This window comes from Puntigrus tetrazona, unplaced genomic scaffold, assembly GCF_018831695.1.
Source record: "Puntigrus tetrazona isolate hp1 unplaced genomic scaffold, ASM1883169v1 S000001179, whole genome shotgun sequence".
NCBI lineage: Eukaryota > Metazoa > Chordata > Actinopteri > Cypriniformes > Cyprinidae > Puntigrus > Puntigrus tetrazona.
This window is the reverse complement of record NW_025048765.1, coordinates 536,880-561,868: the sequence shown is the minus strand read 5'-3', so window position 1 is coordinate 561,868 and position 24,989 is coordinate 536,880. Positions and strand designations below refer to the sequence as shown.

Below are 24,989 nucleotides of genomic sequence, written 5' to 3'. Positions count from 1 at the left end.
AAGATTTACTTTATATTTTGATTAACAAAAACTTCTTTCAATGACCACCCATGTGTTATTGGAAATGTAGGAGATGGTGTGGAAATAAAAACTCTGATAAAGCCATCTCGATGGTTTGAAGAGGGAGTTGAAGCGCCTCCATAACAGGTCTTGAGAACAGCAGCCAGGGGGGAATCAGAACAAAGAATAAGAAGAAGCACAAGACATAACAACAATATAAGACAAGCACCACAAGAGAGGAACAACAAGCACCAAATAAGACACTGAACACACAAGTCTAGAAAGAAAAGAACAAAGAATAACTTAATTAAACTGCAGACAGCAAATAAAAGAATTAACCAAAAGGCAAATCTAGAAATTGATAAACTGAAATAAAAACTGAGCAAAACAAAAAATGAAAAATAAAGGAAGTTTCAATCTAGTTTTGAAAAAACTAAACACAAAAAAAAAAAGATGGGAACTGTAGACTTAGAGCAAAATAACAAACAAAAAAACCTAATAAATCCCAAAGGAACCAAATGCAAAGCTAGCAAGCACCATACACCGATGGAAGATCGCCACAGCGCTTGCTTCCAAATCAAACATACCTAAATCCATCACGTGCTCAGACACAAAATCAACAAAAACACATTATGCCAAGTTCACGCTTTAACCAGATTTTTACTCACCAATAAAATGCCTTGTAATCGGAGGCAAATCTGCGTTGTGATTGTCTAAGTGACAATCACAAATTGTGAATGATCAAAGTGTTCTTGATAGGATCTGCAGATGTATCCTCTGATAACTTTAAATATTTGGCATGCTTAAATATCTGGATCTGGTTGGCGATTCACAATCCTACGGAAAAGCAAAGTTCTGACTGGAAAATACATTGGCAATGTAATTGTTATGAAGCGTCTGCAAAATAAAACTTGGTATTTTACATCTTCCAAATGTGATTTACTGATGAATCCTGAAACATGATTGGTCTATTTTAAGGCTAGTTTTTGTGGAAGCCAGTGGAGCGTTCTTTTATTTTGCCTGTTTGGCAACGAAAACCTGACAACACTGGACCAGGCAGTGTTGTCTGAAGAATCTCCATATGGGAAGTCATACGCGCAGTGTGTAACCTACTGATCCTTCGTGCAACAACTGAATGCAGTGTGAAAACAACAGTTTTTGAAAATCGTAAAGTGTGAAAGCATTGAAAACAACAACAAGACAAACACCTGAAGGCATACTTATAGTGCGATACAGAAGTCTATACAGACCAAATTGTGAATTTTTTTCTCGTGCTCTTTTTGTGAAATCTTATCCTTACACAGCCAGATAATTCTAAGTGTTTATCCCAACTATCTTTGCCTTCCCTTGTTTGACCTTGCTCTGTTTTTTACTGTTTCTATCCGATTGTTTGCTGCTCTCTGCCTATTGATCTCCCTGCCTGTATACCTAGAGAAGCTCTGGTGATTCTGTCTGCCTGTCTTGGACTCCTTGCCTGACTCTCTGTTTCTGACTCTGCAATATTCCTACTGATATGCGATATTCTTATCGCTATCAACCCCGCCTGTTTGACCATTCTTAATAAAGATACGTGAGAACAGCCGTTGTCACTAAAAACAAGGTAATCACAGCAGGCTACACATTAACTTTTCGAACTCTCGCCGCACAGACAGTTCTGAACCTCTTAACTTCCCCTCTACCGCAAAGGACTCAACACCCATCTGCAAGCCGAGTTAGCCTGGATTTATGATAAGGAAAGACTCTGGAGCAGTTCAAGTGGAGCTGACCATTCAAACTGGACAATCTGGTTGAGATCTCTTCGGAGAGGTTCGAACCTCATCACTTCCTTTAACTTTTCAACCTACCGACCTCGAACTGGAAACCCATGCATCTTGGTTATAAGCGTTTGAGGCCTGAGGAACGTGAAAATCGTGTGAGGAATCAGCTCTGTCTCTACTGTGGAGAGTCCGAGAAGCATTTGCCAGCTTCCTGTCCTCATAGACCAGCAATGCTCTAGAAAAGCTGTGTTGAGTGTTTCTCAATCATCCGAATCCCTTAGTTTAACGCATACTCTTTGGAAGTTTGAATGGGATGTATGTGTTAAAACTGAGGCTTTGATTGATTCTAAAGGGTGCAGGGAATTACTCTGGACCGTATGTTTGCTAAAAACTCATAATCTTCCTCTCTCCTTCATGTAACTCCCGGGTACTTAGTGGCAGCATTAGGCGGAAGACCTCTGGGATCAATCTCAATCAATCAATCATTTTTTTATTATATAGAGCTAATAACAATACAGGTTGCACTTTCAAAGCACTGTACAGTATAATGTAGAAGAGTACAAATGACAGGGATGTATAATGGCGAGTGACTCAATTTTTTTTTTTTTTTTTATTAAATGCATAGGACGGTCTCTGTAATCAATTTGACGTTAAATCACTAGAAGTTAAATTGTCCCAATCCAAGCAAACCAGAGAGCGACAGCAGTAAGGAAACAAAACCCTTATGCATACAGAATGGAGAAAAAAAAAAACCTTGGGAGGAAACCAGACTCGGTTAAGGTGTCAGTTCTCCTCTGACCAGACGCCCAGCACTTAACTTCCAGTTCAATTTTAAACGCAGCTGTGTCAGATAGTAAATGATAGTGTATGTGTGTGTGTGTGTGTGTGTGTGTGTGTGTGTGTGTGTGTGTGCATCAGGATCTGGTGATCTGTCCATGGGCGCATCTAGGTTTTCTGGTCTCTGATGAACATAATCTCTGTGTGATGATCCACCATCTAGTCTGGATACAAACTGTGAAAACAGATTGAGAAAGAGACAGGACTAATATTAGCGTAGATGCTATATTCTTTTACGATGTCACAAGTACATCGTATTTTAGGAGTAGTGTTCCTGGTTCCAGCAAATCTAAGTAATGCAGCCTAAAAATCCTTTAACGGATTTGAATAATAAAAAGTGTGTTGGTGTGTTATGTGTAGAGCTAAGTTAAAAAAGATGTGTCTTTAATCTAGATTTAAACTGGCAGAGTGTGTCTGCTTCCTGAACAGAGTTAGGGAGATTGTTCCAGAGTTTCGGTGCTAGGATAGGAAAAGGATCTGCCGCCGTTGATTTTGATATTCTAGGTATTATCAAATGGCCAGAGTTTTGAGAACGCAAAGGACGTGCAGGACTATAATGTGATAAGAGCTCGCTCAAGTATTGGAGGAGCTAAACCATTCAGGGCTTTATAGGTAATTAATAAGATTTTTAAAATCTATCCAATGTTTGATAGGAGCCAGTGCAGTGTTGACAGAACTGGCTAATTAGGATCATACTTCCTAGTTCTAGTAAGGACTCTGGCTGCTGCCTTTGACTAGCCAGTTTGTTTTATCAAGCGCAGAACAACCACCCAATAAAGCATACAATAATCTAAACTCGAGGTCATAAACGCATAAATTAATATTTCTGCATTAGAGGTTGAAAGCATAGGTCGTAATTTAGATATATTTTAAGATGGAAAAACGTAGTTTTACAGATGCTAGAAACATGTTTTTCGAAGGAAAGTTTGCTGTCCAACAGCACACCTAGGTTCTTAACTGATGATGAAGAATTAACAGAGCAGCCATCAAGTGATAGGCTGTGTTCTAGATTATTATATGTGGGTGTTTAGGTCCAATTATTAGCACTCTCTGTTTTTTCAGAATTTAGTGCATTAGGAAGTTACTCATCATCCAGTTTTTATATCGACTATGCATTCTGTTAGATCAGGAGAAATTGATTTCGGTCACCCAAGATATAGCACTTCAAGCCAGTGCTCTTTACATTACGAAAAAGATTTTTCTATTCGGTCACTGACGCTCCCCAGCGACCCATTGTTCTGACTTCCTTGTCTGGAACGACACAATGTCCCTGTTATCTCATGATCCCAGAGAGAACTCATACATGATGGGGAGATAGCTGTCTTCAAAGATGTTTCATTCCATTCACCAGGTAATGTCCACGATCAAACCTCCACTGCAATCAGACTTCCATTTGATACCGGGCCTTGAATATCAAGATCTGAAGGCAGCTTTCAGTGAACAGGAAGCCAGGAAGCTACCACCAGAATATTCCTATATGACTGCGCCATTGATCTCCTACCTGGTGCTGTTCCTACAAGGGGTCAGGTGTGTTCCCTCATCACAGCCCGAATCAGGAAGCTATGAAGGCTTACATCGAGAAGGAGCAGAAAGGCTTTATTTGACCCTCAACCTCAGCAGCATCAGCGGATTCTTCTTCGTCAAGACTCCGACCGTGTATTGATTACCACAGTCTGAAAAAATATCACTGTGAAGTACTGCTACCCTCTCATCTCTGATACCTGCTGCCCTGGAACAACTATGTGACGCTAAGTTTTCACTAAGCTGACCTACACAGTATGTATAACCCAATCAGAATCCGAGAGGGAGACAAATGGAAGACGGCTTTCTCCATGACCACTGGTCACTATGAATACTTGGTTATGCCGTTTAGGCTCTCAAATAGTCCTTCCATATTCCAGGCATTTGTTAATGAAATATTCTGAGATATGCTTAACCAATTTGTTATTGTCTCACATGGACAACATCCTTGTGTATTCCCCAGGTATGTCATCACATGTCAAGTACGTCAGAACGGTCCTTGAACGTCTAACTCAAAACCAGCTTTATACCAATTTGAAAAATGTGAGTTTCACTGTCAGAGTTTAGAGACCAAAGTCTCTTTTCTCGGTACATCATCAGTTCAGAAGGAGTTACCATGGATGAGCGGAAGGTTCATGCTGTCATGCACTGGTCCCAACCCAAGACTTTAAAAGAGAGGCAGCGATTTCTGGGGTTCGCCAACTTCTACCTGATTCATTAGAAACTTCAGCACTACAGTGGCACCACTCACCTCTCTAACCAAAAAAGAGGACCCGTCTGATAAAATGGACACCTGTGAGCACTCAGGAACTCCAAGCCCTGTGGTTGAGGTAGATGCCTCCTCAGGGGGAAATGCCACAGCATTACTGAGATCCTGCTAAGCTGTTTCCCTGCACCTTTTACTCCCGCAAGCTCAATCCCGCTGAACATAATTATGATGTGGGAGTTACTAGCCATGAAAGCCACCTTTGAGGAATGGCGGCATTGGTTAGAAGGGGCAAGACTACCATTCACTGTACTTATGGATCACCGTAATTCAGAATATATTCGAACGGCCAAGCGACTGAATCCCCTGACAAGCCAGATGGTCACTATTCTTTGCAAGGTTTAATTTCAAGGTCACCTACATTCCCTGTTTCCAAGAATGGCAAGGCTGATGCGCTCTCCAGACAATTTGACCAGGCAGTAAGCTCTCCCAGTCACGAGCCCATCCTTTCTCAAACCATCATTGTTGCACCTGTACAGTGGGACATCCTTACCAAAATCAATGAGGCACTCAACCATGAACCTCCACCACCTGACTGTCCACCCACACTCACCAATGTACCACAAGAACTCGAACCCGCGTTCTCACGCTACACGATACCTCTAGTGCGGGTCATCCAGGCATCACCGCAACACTTCAACTGACTACCAGCAAATCTGGTGGCCCGATCTACAATCAGAGAGGTGGTGAGATTCGTACAACAATGCCCCACCTTCAACATCACCAAATCGTCAAATTAAAGACCTGCAGGGCTGTTACAACCACTACCTATCCCCCCAGAGACCATGGTCGCACATTCACGCCACGCAGTATGGCAGGCATTCTGCTCTCAGCTAAACATCAATGTCAGCCTAACATCTGGATACCATCCCCAGTCCAATAGACAGGCTGAACGACACAACCAAGAACTCACCCAGTTTTTACGATCCTACTGCCACTCCAATCAACAGGACTGGAGCCGATACCTGCTATGGACAGAATATGCACAATGGATTTAATTAATAAACAAAGAGTGATACAGGTGCAAAGTGTCCAAAGGGGTGACAGGTGCTGCAGTGCTCTCTGGTTCTTCCTTGTCCTCGTGGTGCAGAGGGTCTGTGCCATGGTGGCTGATCGAGTCACACGCTGCTGTCTGTGAGAAACAAGAGAATAGAAGTTACTGTCAGCTTGTCTGGAGGCCAAGCTGATCTCTGGGAGTGACTCCTGACAGACTTAGCGAAGCTGCCCAGCTCAGTGAAACAATACTAAGTGGAAGTCCTGGAGTGCGAGAAACCATCTGGTTACCCTGGCGTTGGTCTCTTTTGCTCAGGCCATCCACCGTAGGAGGGTGTGACTGGTAATCATGGTGAACTTTTGGCCGAGGAAGTAATACCGCAGTTCCAGGACTGCCCACTTGATGGCCAGGTCCTCTCCTCCCTGGATCTAAGACAGGACAGCGCCCAGATGCGTGTCGGAAGCATCCTCTTGTAGCAGAAAGGGGCAGTTGAAATCTGGGACTCGCAGGACCGGCTCCAATGTTTGGCGCTGCTTTGACCTTCCTGAAAGCTTCCTCTTTGGCAGGTGTCTGTTTCTCCTTTTCCGGCTGCCTCTTCCTGTCAGATTTTCGTACCTGGGTCTTGGTGAGAAGCCTTGGGCGCTACGGACAGCTTCCACCTTCTTTTCCTGAGGCAGTATAAGGCCCCTTCTTACTTGGAAACCCAGGTACTTTGCTGCGGATAGCGCCAGATGACATTTCCAGGGGTTGTTCGTGAGCACCTCCGCAGTCTGGGTCGGACGTGGTCCTCCCAGGATTCAGAGAGGATGACGACATTGTCGAGATATGGTGGGGCAGTAGGATGACATCCATTGTAACGTTGATAAGTATAAGGTTGCTGGGGCCCCTGTAGACCGAAGGGAAGGAACGGTACTGCCAGTGAAAAGACGGATTTAGCTGTCAGGGTCACTCCCCAGAAAGATGACAAGCCACTCCCAGAAAGATGACAAGCTGACAGTAACTTCTAGTTTTTAGAAAAGGTGGTTTTAGCTTTTAAGGATTGAGAGAGGGGTACTTACCAGTAACCTTTTGTCAGGTTGAGCATCGAAATACCGGGCCCTTCCCAGTCGGTCCAGCAACTCATCCACTCTGGGCATCGGATTGTCGTCAAACTCTGATACTCTGCTTAGCCAACGGAAGTCATTGCAAAAGTGGAGCGTGCTATCAGGTTTCAGGACCATCACGATGGGGCTGGACCAAAGGGTTACGGCGGACGGTTTGATCACTCCTAACTTAAGCATTTGTTGTAACTCCTCTTCGATAGCTTGCTGACGAGCCTATGGGACCCGGTAAGGCCGCTGCTGAACGATGACTCCTGGGGCCGCCCCAGGTGAGAACACACATCCTGAGAACTGACTGACCAGTTGCAGGAGCAGCCGAGAGATTGAGGTTGATGTCGCACAACCACGGATCGGAGGATGTAAGCGCAGTAAGCTGGTCCTCTTTCCCTTCCATCTCTTTGAGGCTGATATGGTATAACTGGTCAGAACGCCTCATGGGTACCACCTCCATAGCATAGTCCATAATCACCAGCATTTGTTCCGCAGTCCTTTGAAAGTAACTTTCTCTCCCCTCCGCTGGGCAACACAATACAGCAGGCCGTTTTTTCACTAAAAATGCGGGAGAGGATGGGGCCCAGGCCGCATTTCCTGTCCCTCAATGACGCGGACTGTGTTCATCATTCTGGGGACTTTAATAAAGCTAATCTCTCATGTGAACTGCCAAAATTCAGACCAACTGGTCTCTCTTCACACAGATCTTTAACAGATTCTTCATGCTTCAAACGCTCCATCATTCCGGTCCCAAAGAAACCCAAAATTACTGGACTTAATGATTACAGACCTGTGGCTCTAATGCCTGTAGTCAGTGAAATCATTTGAAAAACTGGTCTTGGGTTATCTAAAGGATTAGCTTACAGGGTTTGTTTACAGAGCAAACAAGTCAGTGGATAATGCAGTCAATATGGGACTGCATTATGTTTCTGCAACACCTAGACAGACCAGGTACTTATGTGAGGATCCTGTTTGTGTACTTCAGATCGGCCTTCAACACTATCATCCCAAACCTCCTCCATCCCAATTGGAACCCAGCTCTCTGTGCCTACCTCTGTCTGTCAAGGATCAGCAGCTTCCTGACAGAAAGACGGAAGTTAGTGAGGCTAACAGTTAATGAGGCGAATTTTCATTTTTCCCAGGAACCTGTACACCCAGCACTGGAGCCCTCAGGTTGTGTCCCTCTCCACTGCTCTTCTCCCTCTACTCAAACAACTGCACTTTTAAAGACCACTCTGTCAAACTTCTGAAGTTTTTCAGACAACACCACAACCATTGACCTTATCCAGGACTGTGACGAGTCTGCATACAGACAGGAGGTTAAAGAGCTGTCTAAACAACCTGGAGCTCAACACGCTCAAAACAGTGGAGATGACAGTGGACTTAAAGTGCTTTTGAAACAACCTGTGTTGTTAAAAGCGCTACATAAATAAAAATGATTTATTGATTGATTGACTTCAGGAGGAACCACCCGCCTGGCAATGCGTTACGCATTTACGCATTTAACCGCTTCTCTTTGTCTGGCTTGTCGCTTAGGACCTGATTGCCTTGAGAGACCCTACCAGGGCATATAGCCCCAGACAAAATAGCTTGTAGGGTCACTCAGGCACTCAAACCCCTCCACCACGTTAAGGTGGCGATTGCCGAAGTCAGAATTGCTGAGAATTCCTCCAAGAACTGTACCTTTTGTAAAGAGCTGAATCAAAACCTGTAAATGCAATAAGACTATCCTGAGAAGGGATATCCAAAGGAACAAAAGGACTTCAAAAAGAGAGTAAACAACACCATCCCGTTGCTTTTATCACACCCTCCTCACCTCTGCTCGTCCTGCTTCCCTTCTTCTGCCCAAAAGACTTGGTTTAAAGTTCATTAGGAATAAGGCATTATATATCATGTGTCTTGTGAATCTATTGTTCTTCACTTTCATGTTTGGTCTCATTTGAAAGGTCTCATTGTGATTGGTAAATTGGTCTCAATTTCACAGTAATCACTTATATTATGGAAAAGATTAAGAACTTGGTAGAACTGAGTTCTGTTGAGAAGGAGGTGGCCCTCCTTTTGGGTCTCTGAATGTGTTCCAGCCAGGTGTGACCCTGGAGCACGGGAACCTAAACACCAAAAGGTTTATACAACTAAATGTGGGATCTCTTTGTCTGGTCTGAGTATGAGAAAGTGACAAAACACAACAAGGCGCGATTAACTTTTCTAGTAGGTTAGTGACTTCTGAGGTTTTTCCGCATTGTTGGTGTGCTAGTGAGTCAGATCAACCGGGGCACGCTTTTTTGAGATCTTGACTTCTGGCCACTAAACTGGCTTAGCATGCTATTACTTAGGAACACATAGAAAATTACTCTTTTTGAATCTATTGAGGAAATGGCTGCATTAAGTTAAGCGATCTACTGGGTAGCCTCTGACTAAGACCTGCCCTAGCCCAGATGTGTTGTGAGTCCGTTAGAGTCTGGGTAAACAGAGACCTTGTTTGGCCAGAACAAACTATAAGTCAAAACTAGAAAATATTATAGTTAATTAATGATCCAAATTTAATCACAACTAGAGGGTTTAGCAGTTACATTTAAATAAATACAAAAGATTAATAAATATTAGTGATTTTTGAGGAGACGCAAAGGAAAGACAGAACACGCATTGAGCTTCGACCAGGGCCTCTGGATTCCATTCTGAAGGAAAAGGGGGACCCTTACACTATCCAAAGAGCAAAAGGGCTAAAAATAAATCACTCCAGATCCCTCACATCCAGCACACCATTTTTAAACTTGCCGTCTGGTTGACGCTACAGAGCACTGAGCACAAGGACAGCCTGACACGGTCATGAACACTTGACAAAACTATTATGCAGTATTTAAGCAGACTTATTTACATTTCAAAAATTTGCACATATAACTGTACAAACACATCATTCCTGCTTATACTTGATTGTCTTATACAAAATAGCAAAAATACAATATATAGTATATTATTTTTTTTATTATCTGTGTCTTGTCATTCTGTTGCACTGTAGAGCTTCTGTCACTAAAACAAATTCCTTGTATGTGTAAACATACCTGGCAATAAAGTTGATTCTAAAATAAAAACGCGTTTGCTTCATTGAGCAATGTTGACTTCTGGAATACAAGAACCAGTCACAAGTGCAGCGCCGGAAATTCCTCTCATTATTAAACAAAATATAGACATTATGAAAGATTCATTATGCATTCATTATGTGTGTTAACAGAGCTTTGTGAGATTGCGTTGAACTGACGTCTTATAAAAGCAGTGCTATGTGCTGGCATTCTTCCATGCCAAACCATGTATGTATGCCTTAGTTAAAATAATTAGTTTTGTGAATGTTGATGCTTTAATAATAAGTATTTATTAGGGGTGTTTATGCTGGGATCTAAAATTAAATTTTATTGATGTAGTCACAGAAAAATATCGTAATTAATTACTTTTGCAATAAAGTAATTCGTAACATGACTACTTTTAAGAGGAGACACACACATAGTAGCGAACGCACACCTTGAAAACACACCCAGAGTTGTGAGAAGGCACACTGCTACTTAAGTATACATAAGCTAAAGTGTATCAATATTGTACTCAAGTTTACTTAATGTATATCTATACTGTTCCTTCTAGCTGCACATTAGTTTGATTTAACCCATACACCTTAAAATAAAGTGTTACTGAAAGGAGACACAGAAATAAACAGTATCACATTAAGAAAATGTATTTGTTGCATTACAGAGAACAATATTTTTATATAAGTCCAAAACCTAAATTAGTAATGTTTTTGTATAGCTTTAGGTAAACCAAAATTATGTGATCTAATTATTTTAAACAAGATTCAGAATTGTTATTTAGAAGGGATTGGGAGACTTTTCAGTTGTTTTTATTACCCAGATGGTTCTGACATTTACATGAGAAAAATGACCTGCAAGTTGAGGCTTTTGTTATGGACACTTATATGAATTTTATTTGGTATAAGAATCAATCAAGACACCAAAATAACTCATGTTCAGAAAAAGAAAGCATTGACCAGTTCACATCTTCTCAACTGCACTGATACCCAGAATATCAAAACCTTTGGCCATCACTGCTGCAGTGGCTTCACAGAGGAGCATCCGCCACATGTTGACTTTCACCACTTCACCTGAGAAAATTGATGCATAGCATGAGTTAACTGGTCCATTTGCAAAGAAACAGGATAATTTCAATCAAATTCACAATATTCATAGCCATTAAAGTTAGTATAATTTAGTGATTTTGTTCTCTCAGTTCAATGCGAGATGCATAAATAACCCATTAAATACTGTGGACATTAGTGCTAGGTTCACCTAAATAGAATCCATGTCGAGCCAAGTTAGAGTTCAAAATGGGCAGAGTCGGACAAAAGTTCGAGTCCCAAACAGCTGAGTCCAACAAAACTAAAATCATTTACTAGTAACTTAACATTGTTTTAACTTTTACAACTAGGAAAACGCAATGTCTATTTTAAATGTAAAAGCAAACATATGTAGCATCTTGTCATTTTGATTTTAGATGAATAATTTGCATCCTACTTTGCTTAGCCAAGCTAAATTCATTTAACAGAAATTATAGCTGAATTGATTTATATATTGTGACATATTTCAGCGTAAAAAATAAGTAATCTTCACTGTATACATTACATAGGCCTGTAGATGATTCTTATTAAAGTTAATAAGTGATTCAGTCATTTATGATGCTGTCGGCGGGTGCAGGTTGACATCTGATGCACAGATCAAATATTGTAAAAGATTTGTATTTCTCCCAACTGTTTCACTTACATTCACATCACATTCGACATTCGATTTGTTTTCTTTATTTGTAAATACACAATAGTTTTTTATTGTGACTGTACACAAATATTTTATAAGGGGAAAAAAATGTAGTGATCCATAAATGACATTTCCATTAGCTATATCGGTAAAAAAAATTGAAGCAAAGTGGTTGTTTATGCATTTTCAGGTAGTTTAAAAGAAAAATTTGTTTAATGGTGGTCTTACATAATTTAAATTTTATTCACATACATTTTCTTGACTTAAAATGTTTCTATGAAATCTTGATGATCCTAGCTGAAGCATTTTCTTTTTGGGAGAATTTATCGTTATAATTAAATTATTATAATTTTTTGATTGATTTTCTATCACCATAGTCCTTAAGCATAAAAAAAAAATTAATCCCATGTAAATGCAGGATGCAGATGCAGGGATTCAAATCGAAAAAAATTCAAGATTTGTGTGGGCCGAATTATCTTTTTTTAAAACCCTTTTGCCCCCAATTACATTAAAATTAACCATACAATCTACAATATAAGTTATAAAAATCCAAAAAAAAACACTTTTCAAAAATGATGCTTTAGTGCAATATTGACACAAAATATAATTTTTTTCATTTACTTTTATTATTTAAAACAGAATGTGTGTTCAGGAATGTTTAAAAATCATGTTATTATCTCTGTTGATAAGATCAGTGTGCACTGTAATTTATCTTTATCCTTTATCCGTCTTGATTATACTGTGTTGTAAATAAATAAAAAAAAGATATATATTATTTTTATTGTTGCATTTTATCTAGTCACATTCTTTCATGCCTGCCTCAAAGTCACAGTCAAATTGATGGACCAATAGGAAAGGACTTGTATCATTTTACTTTTTAAAAGTAATATTTATATTTCTTGATGAATTTATGCCTTAATTTTAGGTTGTAATATACCTTTTAATAAATACCTTTTTAAAGTAATGTCTAATAATTTATTTTATTTTTAATTTATAAATTTGCATTTTTAATGCATTTTAAATTTCATGTACAATAAAATTCATTAAATGGGTTTAGTTTTAACTGTATTTAATATATGCAGTTTTTTTTACTACAAATTAGTAATTTTTTTTAAGAGACCTCACCTTATCTTATTTTCTCTTGTATAACTAATATTGTCTTAAAGAAAGATTAATTCTTAACAGCTTACTTAATTAGTTGATGTAATAATCTGCAGAATACTCTATTAGTAAAATATTTGATAGCCACAACCCCCGAGCAACAACAAAAAAAAGCTTACTTTGAGGTCAAAATGTGCACAGGTTGGCAGGTTTGTTTTTTATCCATTAAGTATTTATAACCATTCATTTTCTGGGTAATGAGCATGTTTTTATTTATTCACTAAAGAGACCCACCTGTCTTCCGGTCCTTTTCTACACAGTAACAGCTGTCGTAGAACTCTGTGAAAGTAGTTGCCAGCTCGTAGAGGTAGTCACACAATGTGTGAAGCAACAGGTCATCTGTAATCTTTTGCAGAATCTCAGGGAAGCGCAAGATGCACTTGCCCAGTTTCCACTCTTTCTCATGGTCCAGTAGGACCTCTGTGGTCTCGGCTGCTGTGCGCAAGGTGGCCTCCTGAATGTTAGCAAGTCTAGATATAGACCTAGAGAAAAATGGAAGAAGGGTGTTATTGTACATATTATGAATCTCATTTCTGCATGGTTAAACTAGACACTATTTAGCTAAAAATCAAATTGAGATTAGTGACAACAAATCTTGAATAAGAAATGTTAGTATTATGCATTTAAATAATTAGCATTATTTTATTTAGTTCTTTAGTGTCTTTTTTCTTAGTTTTAGTGTTTTTGAGCTTCGAAAGCTAATGTGCTTACTATATGCCATATCATTGCTAAATTTATTTGCTTTAATTTTTAATTGTATTTGATGCCATGAAACTGTATATTAGTTTCAGTTTTATTTCCATTAACAAAAATATTTTAACTTTATCAAAGATAATTATACTGAAATATGCAAATGCAATTTCAGAGGTAAAGTGGATTAAAAATGTTTTCAGTAATTAATTTAAATTATTAAATACATTTTTCATCTAAAGAGTTTTAAGCTTTTATTATACAGTTTTGTTGTGAATCTTGACATCTATGGTACTGTATTGGAAAAAGCAAATAGAAGTTTCTTTAGATTTTTTTCTTTTGTTTTCAAATAAATTAATGGGTTTAGAAGAACAATGATGACATCATAATTCTAATTTCAAAGCAAAATTCCTTTGAATAGTCCAGTATTGAACTCATTAGCATTAGCTAAAATAACAGTAAATGAGTTTACAGTAAATCTGATAGTTGAAGAGTCATTTTAAAACAATTTGGAACCAGTTAACATGCCATCCAACTAGCATAAATCAATAAGCTTGGGCACAGTCCACTTTGGAGAGATATTTCTCAGAAACCGAGAAACTGTGAGTATCAAAAATCTGTTTATTCATTTCTGTGCGGATCGGTCCAAAGATCATTTGATCAGATTTTGGACATTGTTAGAATAGGGATAGCTCAGGGAATTAAATTATATTAAAACAAATGCCATTTGGACAACGTTTACAAAAGCTATAAATGTTAAATATAAGAATAATGTCCTGGAACACTACGTGGCGCAATCTTCAAACATTTGGGGTAATTCCTATTGATTTATGTGTCGTCGAATGGTTCAAAAAAGACATTGCATTTTTTGACAAATTTTAAAATGGCGGACATGTGATTTGGCTGATCCTGAAATAACTGACATCCACTTATTTGGCACCAAGATCATAATTCTCTGACCAACTGTTCGAAAACTACAAGAAAAAATGTGCATTTTTGTATCTAACAACCCATAGATGATGCTGTTTCCAAGTTTGGTATGGGCCCTCAGTTCATGATATTGATCAAATTTGCTTGATTGTTCAAAAGTTATGATGTCATGAATTTAAAAAGAAGTCAACCCAAAAATGATTTAGAGGCTGTATCTTGGCTGAACTTTGATCAATGAAAAATAAAAAAATCTGTTCAGTCATTTTTTGAAGCTCAGTCTAAAGATCATCTGAGCCAATTTTTCAGAAGAATTAGATCAGTTTTGAAGGATTAGCGACAAAAAGATGGGTGGAGTCTTAATATAAAATAATGGATGTGATCAGCATAAAAAGATTAATAATTTTACCAGAATAAAGGCTACAGTCCATTCTGAGGTTGGCCCCTAATAATAATTACAATAATATTAATGATAATAATACCTTAATAGCTAAATGTCTCTATGCAACATGTAGGCCTACAAACACTCACACACACACACACACACACACACACACACACACACACACACACACACACACACACACACACATATATATGTTCAACTACACTGATATTCTCTAGTAAAAAAAAAAAAAAACTCCTTGACTACTGATGATGCTTATTTGTTTATCCATGGAAAGAAGCTGCAAACACTTAAATTTCATGCATCGTTTATATGATTCACTTTTTTAACAGTTTTCAGGAAGGACTCAAAAGTCTGTCCATATATCTGTTGTTAGATCAGTGTGCTTAAAAATGAGTCTTTGACCTTCCCTATGTATGTTTTAATTACAGGGTGTTCTGGAAAAAAATACAAATAATTTTAAAAACCTTTTTAATCTCACATTCCCTTTATCACTCAGGTGAGAATTACTGTATATTAAATTTTCCATAACATTTAAAACAACATGACATAAAAGTGGAATGAGTGTTAACACCATGATCTTTGAATCTAATAATGTTTGGCACAAAGGTGTGTTACTGTTCAACTCTTTATTTTTAAGATTAGTATTTTAAATTATGTGTCCCTGTGTATGTTTTTATTATACTGTTTTATAGGCTAAATCATTTCCCTTCATATTGATGGCAAATTATGGGAAGCCCTTTGTCTCTCAGGTGTGAATCACCAAACATCCATGGCCATTGTCAATCCCTAGCATGTGAGCCTTTCATCACAAAAAACAATGTGTTCTCACAAGTACAGAGGGTGATTTTCACAACATTTTATAGCAAAACTTTAGTTTACCACATCCAATTCTCAAATGTCTTGTAAACAAAAATTCTGTGTGTTTTATGGCCTTATTTCACTGAATTACTGTGTGAATTATGGAGTGAATAAAGTGTTATTAGACTAGAGTATGGCACGAAATACAAGTTTTAGTTGAGAGGTATTATTTCCTCAAGAAAAACTTATGCGTTTGGATGCATATCCAAATTAATCAAATCAATAAATTTGAATACAATCAGTTTGTGAATCATAATGTAATCAAATTGTAAAATTTCAAGGTATGTATTATGCATTGCGCATGAGGTATATTGTTTGTGTATTTGTTTCTTTTCCTTTTGGTTTTGATATTTTTGTTTAAACTAACATCTTTCATATTTTGAAATGTGGATGAAGATTTCACCTGATGCGTGTAAAGGCATAGAGAAGATAGGCTGCAGTGTTTCCCTGTCATCCAGCATTTTGTCGAATGAAAAAACATAGTCATTGATGCGGTTATGTGAAAGGTCTGCATATTTAATGCATCCAAAAGCCACAGCACGCTGAGCCTTCACCAGCTCCTCCGGGTGAGAACCTACAACACAGTTTCAAAAAGTTGTGAGGTTAGAACAGGCAAGTCAATTTGCCACCCTTACAAAAACAAGTTACTAAATATGTCCTGATTACCCAAGGAGGAAAACATTAGCTAATCTTAAGACAAGCTAAATTTTGCAGGTAAAAGAAACTTTTTTTCCCCCAATAGTGTAGCTATGAATGAAGCACTACACACGTCACTTATAAACCAAGCAGCTTTAAAAATCTGCTTGACAACTTGAACATGAGACATTTGTGCAGTGAATGAAACTCCAGATCACACTGATTCCTACTGAAATGATGACTTCACCTATCAAATTTCACAGAGGTAAATGCAATGTTTTCACTAAATTCATTCTGCCATAGTGAGCTGCCACACTAAACTTCATCCCTGCCATGGCTGCAGTTTCTCAGTGAAATCATGAGTACATTATATTGGACAATTAGTGGAGTGCACAAAGCAGAACTTGAATTTTGGCATTAGATTGTCAATATTGTGCATAAATCTACTCATTCTTGCAGGTTCCGCACTTATAATGTGCTGACAGATGATGGAATGCTTTGTGCTTTAGAGTCATGGCAATTAATAGGGTGCTTTCACATTTCAATTGCCAAAAATAGTTTTCCTAACTTATTTATTCCAAGTTAAACTGTGCTTTAATGGGTTGATAAGTTATAGGTATATTTTAAAAATGTTAAATAAAATGTTAAATAGTGAATTTTTTTCTTTAAAAAGATAGAAAAAACAAAAACATGTGAATTTTTATTTATTTAATGGTGAAAAAAATAAATGGGGGGAAATCATGAAACTCGTATTCGTTGTAGTGTTTCATTTTGTTAGGCTCCGGCCAAGCATTTTAATTTCGGTGCATTCCTACTAAAGAATGCTGCAGGCAAACAGATATGAGCCATGCAGCTTTCTGCTTGCAGCACATCAGTCACACTTGTCAGGAAAGTGAATAAAACACATTTTTTATCAAATTATATGTAATTAACAGTGGTTAACGATTTGGTATGATTGCATTTACATCTGCAGAGAACCTTACCAGAGTTCATATAAACTGTACCCCAGACCACCCTTTTTTTAAGCAGACTAGGGTATGGTTTGCTGAGTGCGCACCTGAGTTCAGAAGACAGTGTTCAAATTATTCAAATTAATGAACTATATGTGCTATTAAGTAAATGTAAACTGTTGAAAAGCAAAATATGTGCAAGACAGTATATTAGATCCATGAATGAGGTCTTAAAGACACAGCAGTCTATATAAAACCTGCTGCTGTCTGTCATTACTAGGATTTGGTATTGAAAACTGGTAAAATGTGTGCATTTGCGATTTAGCTTAATGATTTCCGTGTTCTCATTTTATGTGATTTTAAAACAATTGTATTGCAGGAATGGAAAGAACATGTACAATGTTTGCATGCAGTGCACAAATCTGAAGCGCAAGAGAAAACACAGAAAACAGAAGTCTTGGTGCGGGTTCATGATTTGTGTTCATTCTTTAACCGTTCAACCTTTTTTTTTTTTTGTTACAAGTCTTACAAGTGTTCTGTAGGCTGCTGGTTTTTGCTCAAGTCATTTAGCTGCAACAGAATGCTTTGCAAAAGACAAATTAAATGTTTCAAAAAATTCATGTTTCCATTAATTTTTTTTTAATATTAAACTGTGCATGCATGTAATATAATTTTTAGTTGAGGTCTTCATCAACTAAAACAATGATTTAACCCGTCAGTTAATTAGTAGAGACATTAAGTGGTCAGAAAAGGTAAAGAGAGTTGAGAAAAAACAAAATGCGTCTTAGATCTGCGTCACAACCCAACCTTTATATCTGTTATGGCACTCAATGTATTTATTTCATTATACTTTATATATAAAGTATAACTTTATATGAGTCAATGCCTGTATATATTGCTATTTTTGGTTATCTGATAATCTCATTTAAGTAAACTGATTACACTAATAATATGCCTTTTTTCAGATATAAGTCTTAGAGCAGCTTGAATGCATATTCTTTGGTTGTAATTATTTAGATTATTGTTTGCAATTTTTTTTAAATTATAAATTATAAATTAATTGTATGTGTGCCATTAATGGAATCTAAATGTCAAAACACTTGCTTTGACTGTGTCTAAAACAACAATTGTATTTTTCTAACTGCTTTACTGTCAGAAGCTTTTTGCACTATTTGTGAGACAGTAATCAAGTGCATTAGGCATTTGGAGGTTCTTCATTTCTGAGAGCAAAGCAGTAATTGGTACAGCTGGCCCCTGGTCAAATCTGACATCTACTGATCTCTTCTGAACCAAGTACTCAGGCATACAAAAGGGGTTGGATGGAGGCTTTCAGCGTGACACAAAAAGCGCTTAATTTCATCAGAGTTTGAGGGGCTCACCTTATCTCTCCCCTTCTCTTTCAGTTTGTCCATGGATCTTTTCAGACCCTCTTCAAGAAGGTCCATTAGACGAACTGTGTCCCCTGAACGAGTCTTAAACTTTTTCCTGGGATAAAAATTTAATATAAATACATACAGATCATTATTCATTACAATATTTTCATCACAGAATAAATATTATGCATAGTTTTTTTTTCTTCAATAAGATATTAATATTTTATTATATCTAGTCAAGTTTTCTTCTTTGAAACAATGTGCAAGTTTAACATTAATATTTATTATTACACTATATTTAAGTATTACATTTATGCATGTATGTACACTATATTGCCAAAAGTACACCCATCCAAATGATCAGAATCAGGTGTTCCTAACACTTCCATGGCCACAGGTGTAGAAAATGAAGCACCTAGACATGCAGACTGTTTTTACAAACATTTGTGAAAGAATGGGTCACTCTCAGGAACTTCAGCACGAAACTGTGATATGATGCCACTTGTGCAACAAATCCAGTAGTGAAATTTACTCACTCCTAAATATTCCATAGTCAACTGTCAGCTGTATTGGTAGTGTTTGGGCGTGGTAGTGTTTGGGAACGACAGCAACCCATGCTGAGGCGCATAGTCCGAAGAGGTCGCCAACAAAAATCAGCACTGCACAACTATTTTTAACATTGACTATTCGTCGCATGTAAATCTAATGTGATTATTTCCAATAATCAGAATAAGGACTTCATCGCAATATGATGCTTACATGTTGAGACTAAAGATATTCATTCCTGTTTAAATGCAGTTTCTATACTCTTAGAATTCTCTAAGAATTGTGGTTAATTTCTTACTGCCATCCTCACATATCACACTGCACAGGACAAATTATGGACTGATAAAAATAGCAGGTGTGTTATGCATTTTCTTTCTTATGCGGCAATTTTCACATAGTTCAGACTTGAATATATAGAGAAAATTACAGATTATGATTAGGCTATCCTAATAGGTTATCTTTTTTTTTGTTGTTAAGTGGAGACCATCTCTGCATTTAATAAGAAATTTGTCACTCTCGTCATTATACATCCCTGTCATTGTACTCTTCTACATTATACTGTACAGTGCTTTGATGCAACCTGTGTTGTTAAAAGCGCTATATAAATAAAAATGATAGATTGATTGATTGATTAATATAGCTTTCTATAGATATATTTATCATGTCTATTATTAATTAGTTTCGGTTAATTTTTGAGAAGTGCTCCTCTAGAAGTAGACCCTTTACAGTTTTCAGTGATATAGTATTATTCTGTCTTTTATCAGCAAAATATGACAGCATAGGCTATGTTGTTTCCACTGAAAAAAATGCAAGTGTGCTGGTGCCTCTACATCCTGCAGAGTACTTCCTTATTTTGCTGAGTTTGGTGTGTCCCTGGTTAATCATATTTTGGTGACCAATGAACATTTTAAATATTTTTTTCTCTTGACCATATCTCTACACCTAAACCTAACCATACCCATGAGTAATGCCTAAAATGACATTGATGATTGACACTGATGTACAAGCACCAAACATTGATTGTAAGCCTAAATTTCAAATTAGAAATTGGTTAACAACAATGTTGTTTCAGAGTCAACAAAGATGTTGATCCAGGAACATGTTGAACTCGTATACCATTGTACATTTATTATTACAATGCAGGTTTAACGTTGAAACATTTTTATATGCTTGAACTGTTTAGTATAGTCTATCCTTAGATTTTATTTTCAAGCAAGTCGCTATGATTTGAGAAGGCATCAGCTCACTGTCTTTGCTTTTTACTTTAAACAAAAACGTATTAAAATGAACAAAAATGCTCCAAACATTTTTCTAGCTTAAAAAAAATTATTGAAATATTATTTTGCCATTACATACATATCTGAACTATTTTAATATCCAAATCAAAATCGGCGTATGATTATGCTTGAGGATATTATGAGCTGAATCACATTATTTAAATTGAAGCATTGTGTTTACATGAGGTAAAGTTTAATTATAATATTGGCAAAATCTCATTATAATCACATTGTAAACAGTCCATGTAAACACACTCATTGATGATAAATGTTTCTGAGCAACAATTTTATTATTGATATGATCAATAGAAAATGTTTTATTCAAATTAAATTATGTTCATGCTACACTCATGCATCTCACCTCAACCAATCACAATTTGTAGATTATTTTATTATTATTTTATTTCTAACTGTTTATTGTTTTATTTTATTTCCCCAATGGGTCACCCTGGTGGAAATAAGAAACTAATAATTCACTTACTTGTCCTCCCCGAGAACAACACCAAAACCTGCATGTTCCACTCGTATGACTTTAGGGTCATACCAGCCTATCAGCTGAGCAGTAGCAAAGACCACTTGGAAGTGCATTGCCTGTTATAAGTCACAGACAATGGCAAGAAAATTCACACAGAGAAAACATTTAGTCACCTGATAATCAACACACAAAAGAATAAACAAAAGGTACTGCACAGTTTGAATCAAGATCTTTATCATAAATCCTTAATTAAATTTTAGACAAGGGAGATTGAATATGTCTTCCTGTGTATGCATTTCAGAACTGTAAACTGTGCTGTTAACATACTACATTCTTGACCTAGACCGCATAAATATTTGAGAGGAGGAATTGATTGCAAATATTTATAAATGTATAGATGTTATGATATCTTGCTGAGGGCACCTGACACCTGTGTTCGCATACATATCAGGTAACTGTGGGAAGGTTTATTTTCGGGGGTCTGTTCAAGATTTCACCAACCCACCTGGCCACTGTCAGTCACATAGATGATGATGTCAGCTTTCTCATCAAATAGCCTGTTTTTGATGGCAGCTAGATCGGAGGTATCATAAGTATAACCTCCATCCGATTTGACAATTGTCAAGGGAATGGACTGGTTGGGAGCAAACACTATCTTTCTGCCCTCGTCCAATTGCACCAGCCCTGTTTAGAAAGAATGGGATTGTCAAGGAATATGAAACAGGATGATTGAGCGAGGACTAAAAGCAATCTTAAAACAACACTGCCCCCCAATGGATATAAGCATTTAGAAATGTGTAATGCTTTTAAATAAACTATCCAGTTGAACTTAAATTAATCTCTATTCTCTGCCAAATGGTGCAGTAAGAGACCATGTAAATTCTGTTTGCAAAAATAACTGACAAGTTCACAAGCTGTTTAGAGAAATAAATCTAATCATGTAAATTCAAAATTATTTCTTCCATATTCATTTCAATAAAAAAATATTTAGTGATTAAAAAATAGAACTAAATGAACATACAAACCAATAAAATAAAAAATGTAAATAAAGCAATTCAAACTTAAAATAAACATTAACTGACAGAAATGTTAAAATATACAATATACAACTTAATGAAACACTTGTCTTTTAGGGTGGCATAAGAGAAATTACTATTTAAAATGAACATTAAAATAAATTATTCATTTCAAGTTAATTTCTCAACAAGTGTGTCAATTCTGCACCTAAAGTAGCACAAAAGAGAATCGGAATGCAAAAGTATGGCCCAGTAACTTTACCAGTAGTTTAATTGAGAAACAGTACAATTGGAGAAAAATAATGATAGACAGACAGACAGAAAGACAGAAAAACTGTTTCAATTGCAAAATGAAAACACAAGAAATAAAGCAACATAGTACTCTTCATTCAAATGATGTTGGAAAAAAATGTTTAAGCATTACATATAAACTATTAGAAAGTAAAACAACAAACATTAGAAGTCAAAGAGCCCTCAATCTGTACCTTTTTCCTCAAACTCTTTTATCACGCCTGTCATCATTTCCTGGTAGTACGACTCTCCTCTCTCTTCTATGCGGATATCCAGGCAGTTGTAGACCTTTTGAAACTCTGTATCAGCAAAGCAGAAGTAACAAAAACTGTTTAATTACAACAGTCACACCACCGGGAAATCAAATGTGGCACTTCCCTGAATTAACTAAGCCTATTTAAATAGCATCATCAAAAAAAAAGAAAAAAAAAAAAACTCTACTTGACCTACATTAGACAAGCCTTAGAAGAGACTATTTTGGCAGTGGGGGGGCTGAAGGGTCTGATTTAGTAGATCGTGTTTAGATCTGGTGTCACAAGGAACAGACACTGGTGCAAGGCATCTTTGTCCTTAGCATCTGAACTGCTAAAACTGGTTTACTTATTTGTCCTCAGCATTGAACATTGATTGAAGTAAAGGTAAAAGGAGACCAGACATGTAAAATTTCCCAGCTTTTAAATATTATAAAAAAAAACTAAATAAAACAACCCACAAACCGTTTAAAATATAATACCATCTAAGGAACACCTCTCTAATTATGTTAAAAGTCTACTTCTGTGAAGTAGTCCTAGTTTTTTAGTTTAATATAACCACAATTCACTTTAATATAACAGTACAATTCACTAGAATCTCTAGGTCATAAATTAAAGTAGTGTTTCTTTGCTTCTAGTTTTATCTATTTTTTTTGCGTGTTATTTCTTTATGTACTTGTGGACTGGTTTATACCATCAACCTGCCAGGGACTGCCGAAGAAAATTAGCCTGAATAGCTAGATCTGGCATATTTATACCTTTGTACCTTTTAAAATAAAAAACAAATCTACCTCAGTAAATTCAGTTATCTACTTTCTTCAGCAATAAACAATTTATTGTTTTCCTTTCTCTCTAAAGGGAACATATTGTCTGTCGAAGTTTGTACAAGCTGTCTGAGATTCTTAGTGATGAATTTCTCACACATACCATTGCGGGAAACATCACAGATAAGGTTCCAGGCTTTAATGAAGTCTGGCTCTTTGCTCTGTAGTTTAACCACACACTGGTAGGCTCTCTTCTTAAACTCCTCCTCCTCATCAAACCTTTTCTTTGACTCCTGATAAAGATAAAAGCAGACAGTAGTTTAAAAAAAAAAAAAAAAAAAAATCAAGAATGCGCAACACAACTCTACGGTCTTTCTGTCAAAGCCTTCCACAAGAAAACTGCATATTACAAGAGACAAAAACTACTTGCATTTAATTAAAACATTTTTATAGACACAATACAATCACTAATCTATGTTACAGCAATGCACGTTACTCCTAAATTCCACCTCATGTGACGTTCTGAGCTACAAAAAGAAAAAAACTCTGAAGACGTATGCCATATTGGATGACGGTTCAGAAAGGATCATGCTCATGTCTACTGATGCAGAATTATTAGGTCTTCAAAGAACAGCAGAGTCATTAGTTATTTAGCAAATTGAAGGTGCTAATGTTTCCTTTTAGTTTCGCCAGCTGTCAACAAACAGTAAATACCAAATATGAGGAGCCTTCACTGCTTAAGTGCTTGATTTACCTGAACAGACTTACCCAGTACAGATCCTCCAGCAATGCTATCAACATCTAAAAGACATCCCTCTGGAGAAGTTTCATAAGATTAAACCTCTGTTATTAGTGGGAGCTGATCATCCTTACCTTCTTTCTTAAAACAGCGAGTATGTTTCAGTCGTCCTGGAAGTCCAGCTGCCTTGCATACTCACCTGGGATGGACACTGTAGGGATTGACGTCTTTGCGTGAGAAGACCAATTCGACCACTCAGTGTTTCCTTCAAGCATTCCTCTCCTGGATCAGTTGCACAATGATGTGGAGAAGCTATGGCAAGTTGACATGCTTTCTTTTCTCAGACTCAGAAGAATGTGGATGTGGAGGATGGCTAGTCTTCCAAGATGGCAGCAGTAGCAAGAAAGCAGCCACTCCGGAACCAAAATGGTGTTTTTGTATGTTTCAAACAAAACTTTGTATGTTTCAGATGAAATTTTCTGGCACAGACAGAAACGACAGTTGTGTCCACACATACGACCACCAGACACTGAAACTGCTCAGAAACCATGCAGTAATTAACCTGAATGACGACGCTGTACGCAGACTCCGTGACCTCGGCTTGCTGTGCGGACAAGGCCCTCAGTCCTCGGTGTCTCCTGATGCCAAAGGCTGGGGAATAGGACGCCGCAAGCGGTGTTTGAAAAAAACGGAAGCGTGGTAAACGAGCGGGTGTCTGTGCTAGGCTAACCACTAACCCTAGCCAGCCTGCAGTCCCCTCCATCTTTCTGTCTAAGTCTGTTCACTTGATAATAAGATGGACTACATTCACTGAACTACATGGCATGAGTATAAGGATTGCTGTGTATTTGTCTTTATGGAAATGTGGCT

At 37.3% G+C, this 24,989-nt stretch overlaps 1 protein-coding gene across 1 annotated transcript in view; it reads right to left on the bottom strand.

Annotated features, from left to right (window-relative positions):
* Positions 1–10,905: 10,905 nt before the first annotated feature.
* rars1 (arginyl-tRNA synthetase 1) overlaps positions 10,906–24,989 on the bottom strand; it is a 28,751-nt gene continuing 14,667 nt past the window's right edge. The window contains 9 exon segments of the mRNA XM_043234614.1: positions 10,906–11,110; positions 13,152–13,399; positions 16,205–16,250; positions 16,253–16,375; positions 18,763–18,872; positions 21,065–21,174; positions 21,564–21,742; positions 22,560–22,664; positions 23,544–23,673. Coding sequence (XP_043090549.1) covers positions 11,001–11,110; positions 13,152–13,399; positions 16,205–16,250; positions 16,253–16,375; positions 18,763–18,872; positions 21,065–21,174; positions 21,564–21,742; positions 22,560–22,664; positions 23,544–23,673 — 1,161 coding nt within the window. The 3' untranslated portion in view covers positions 10,906–11,000.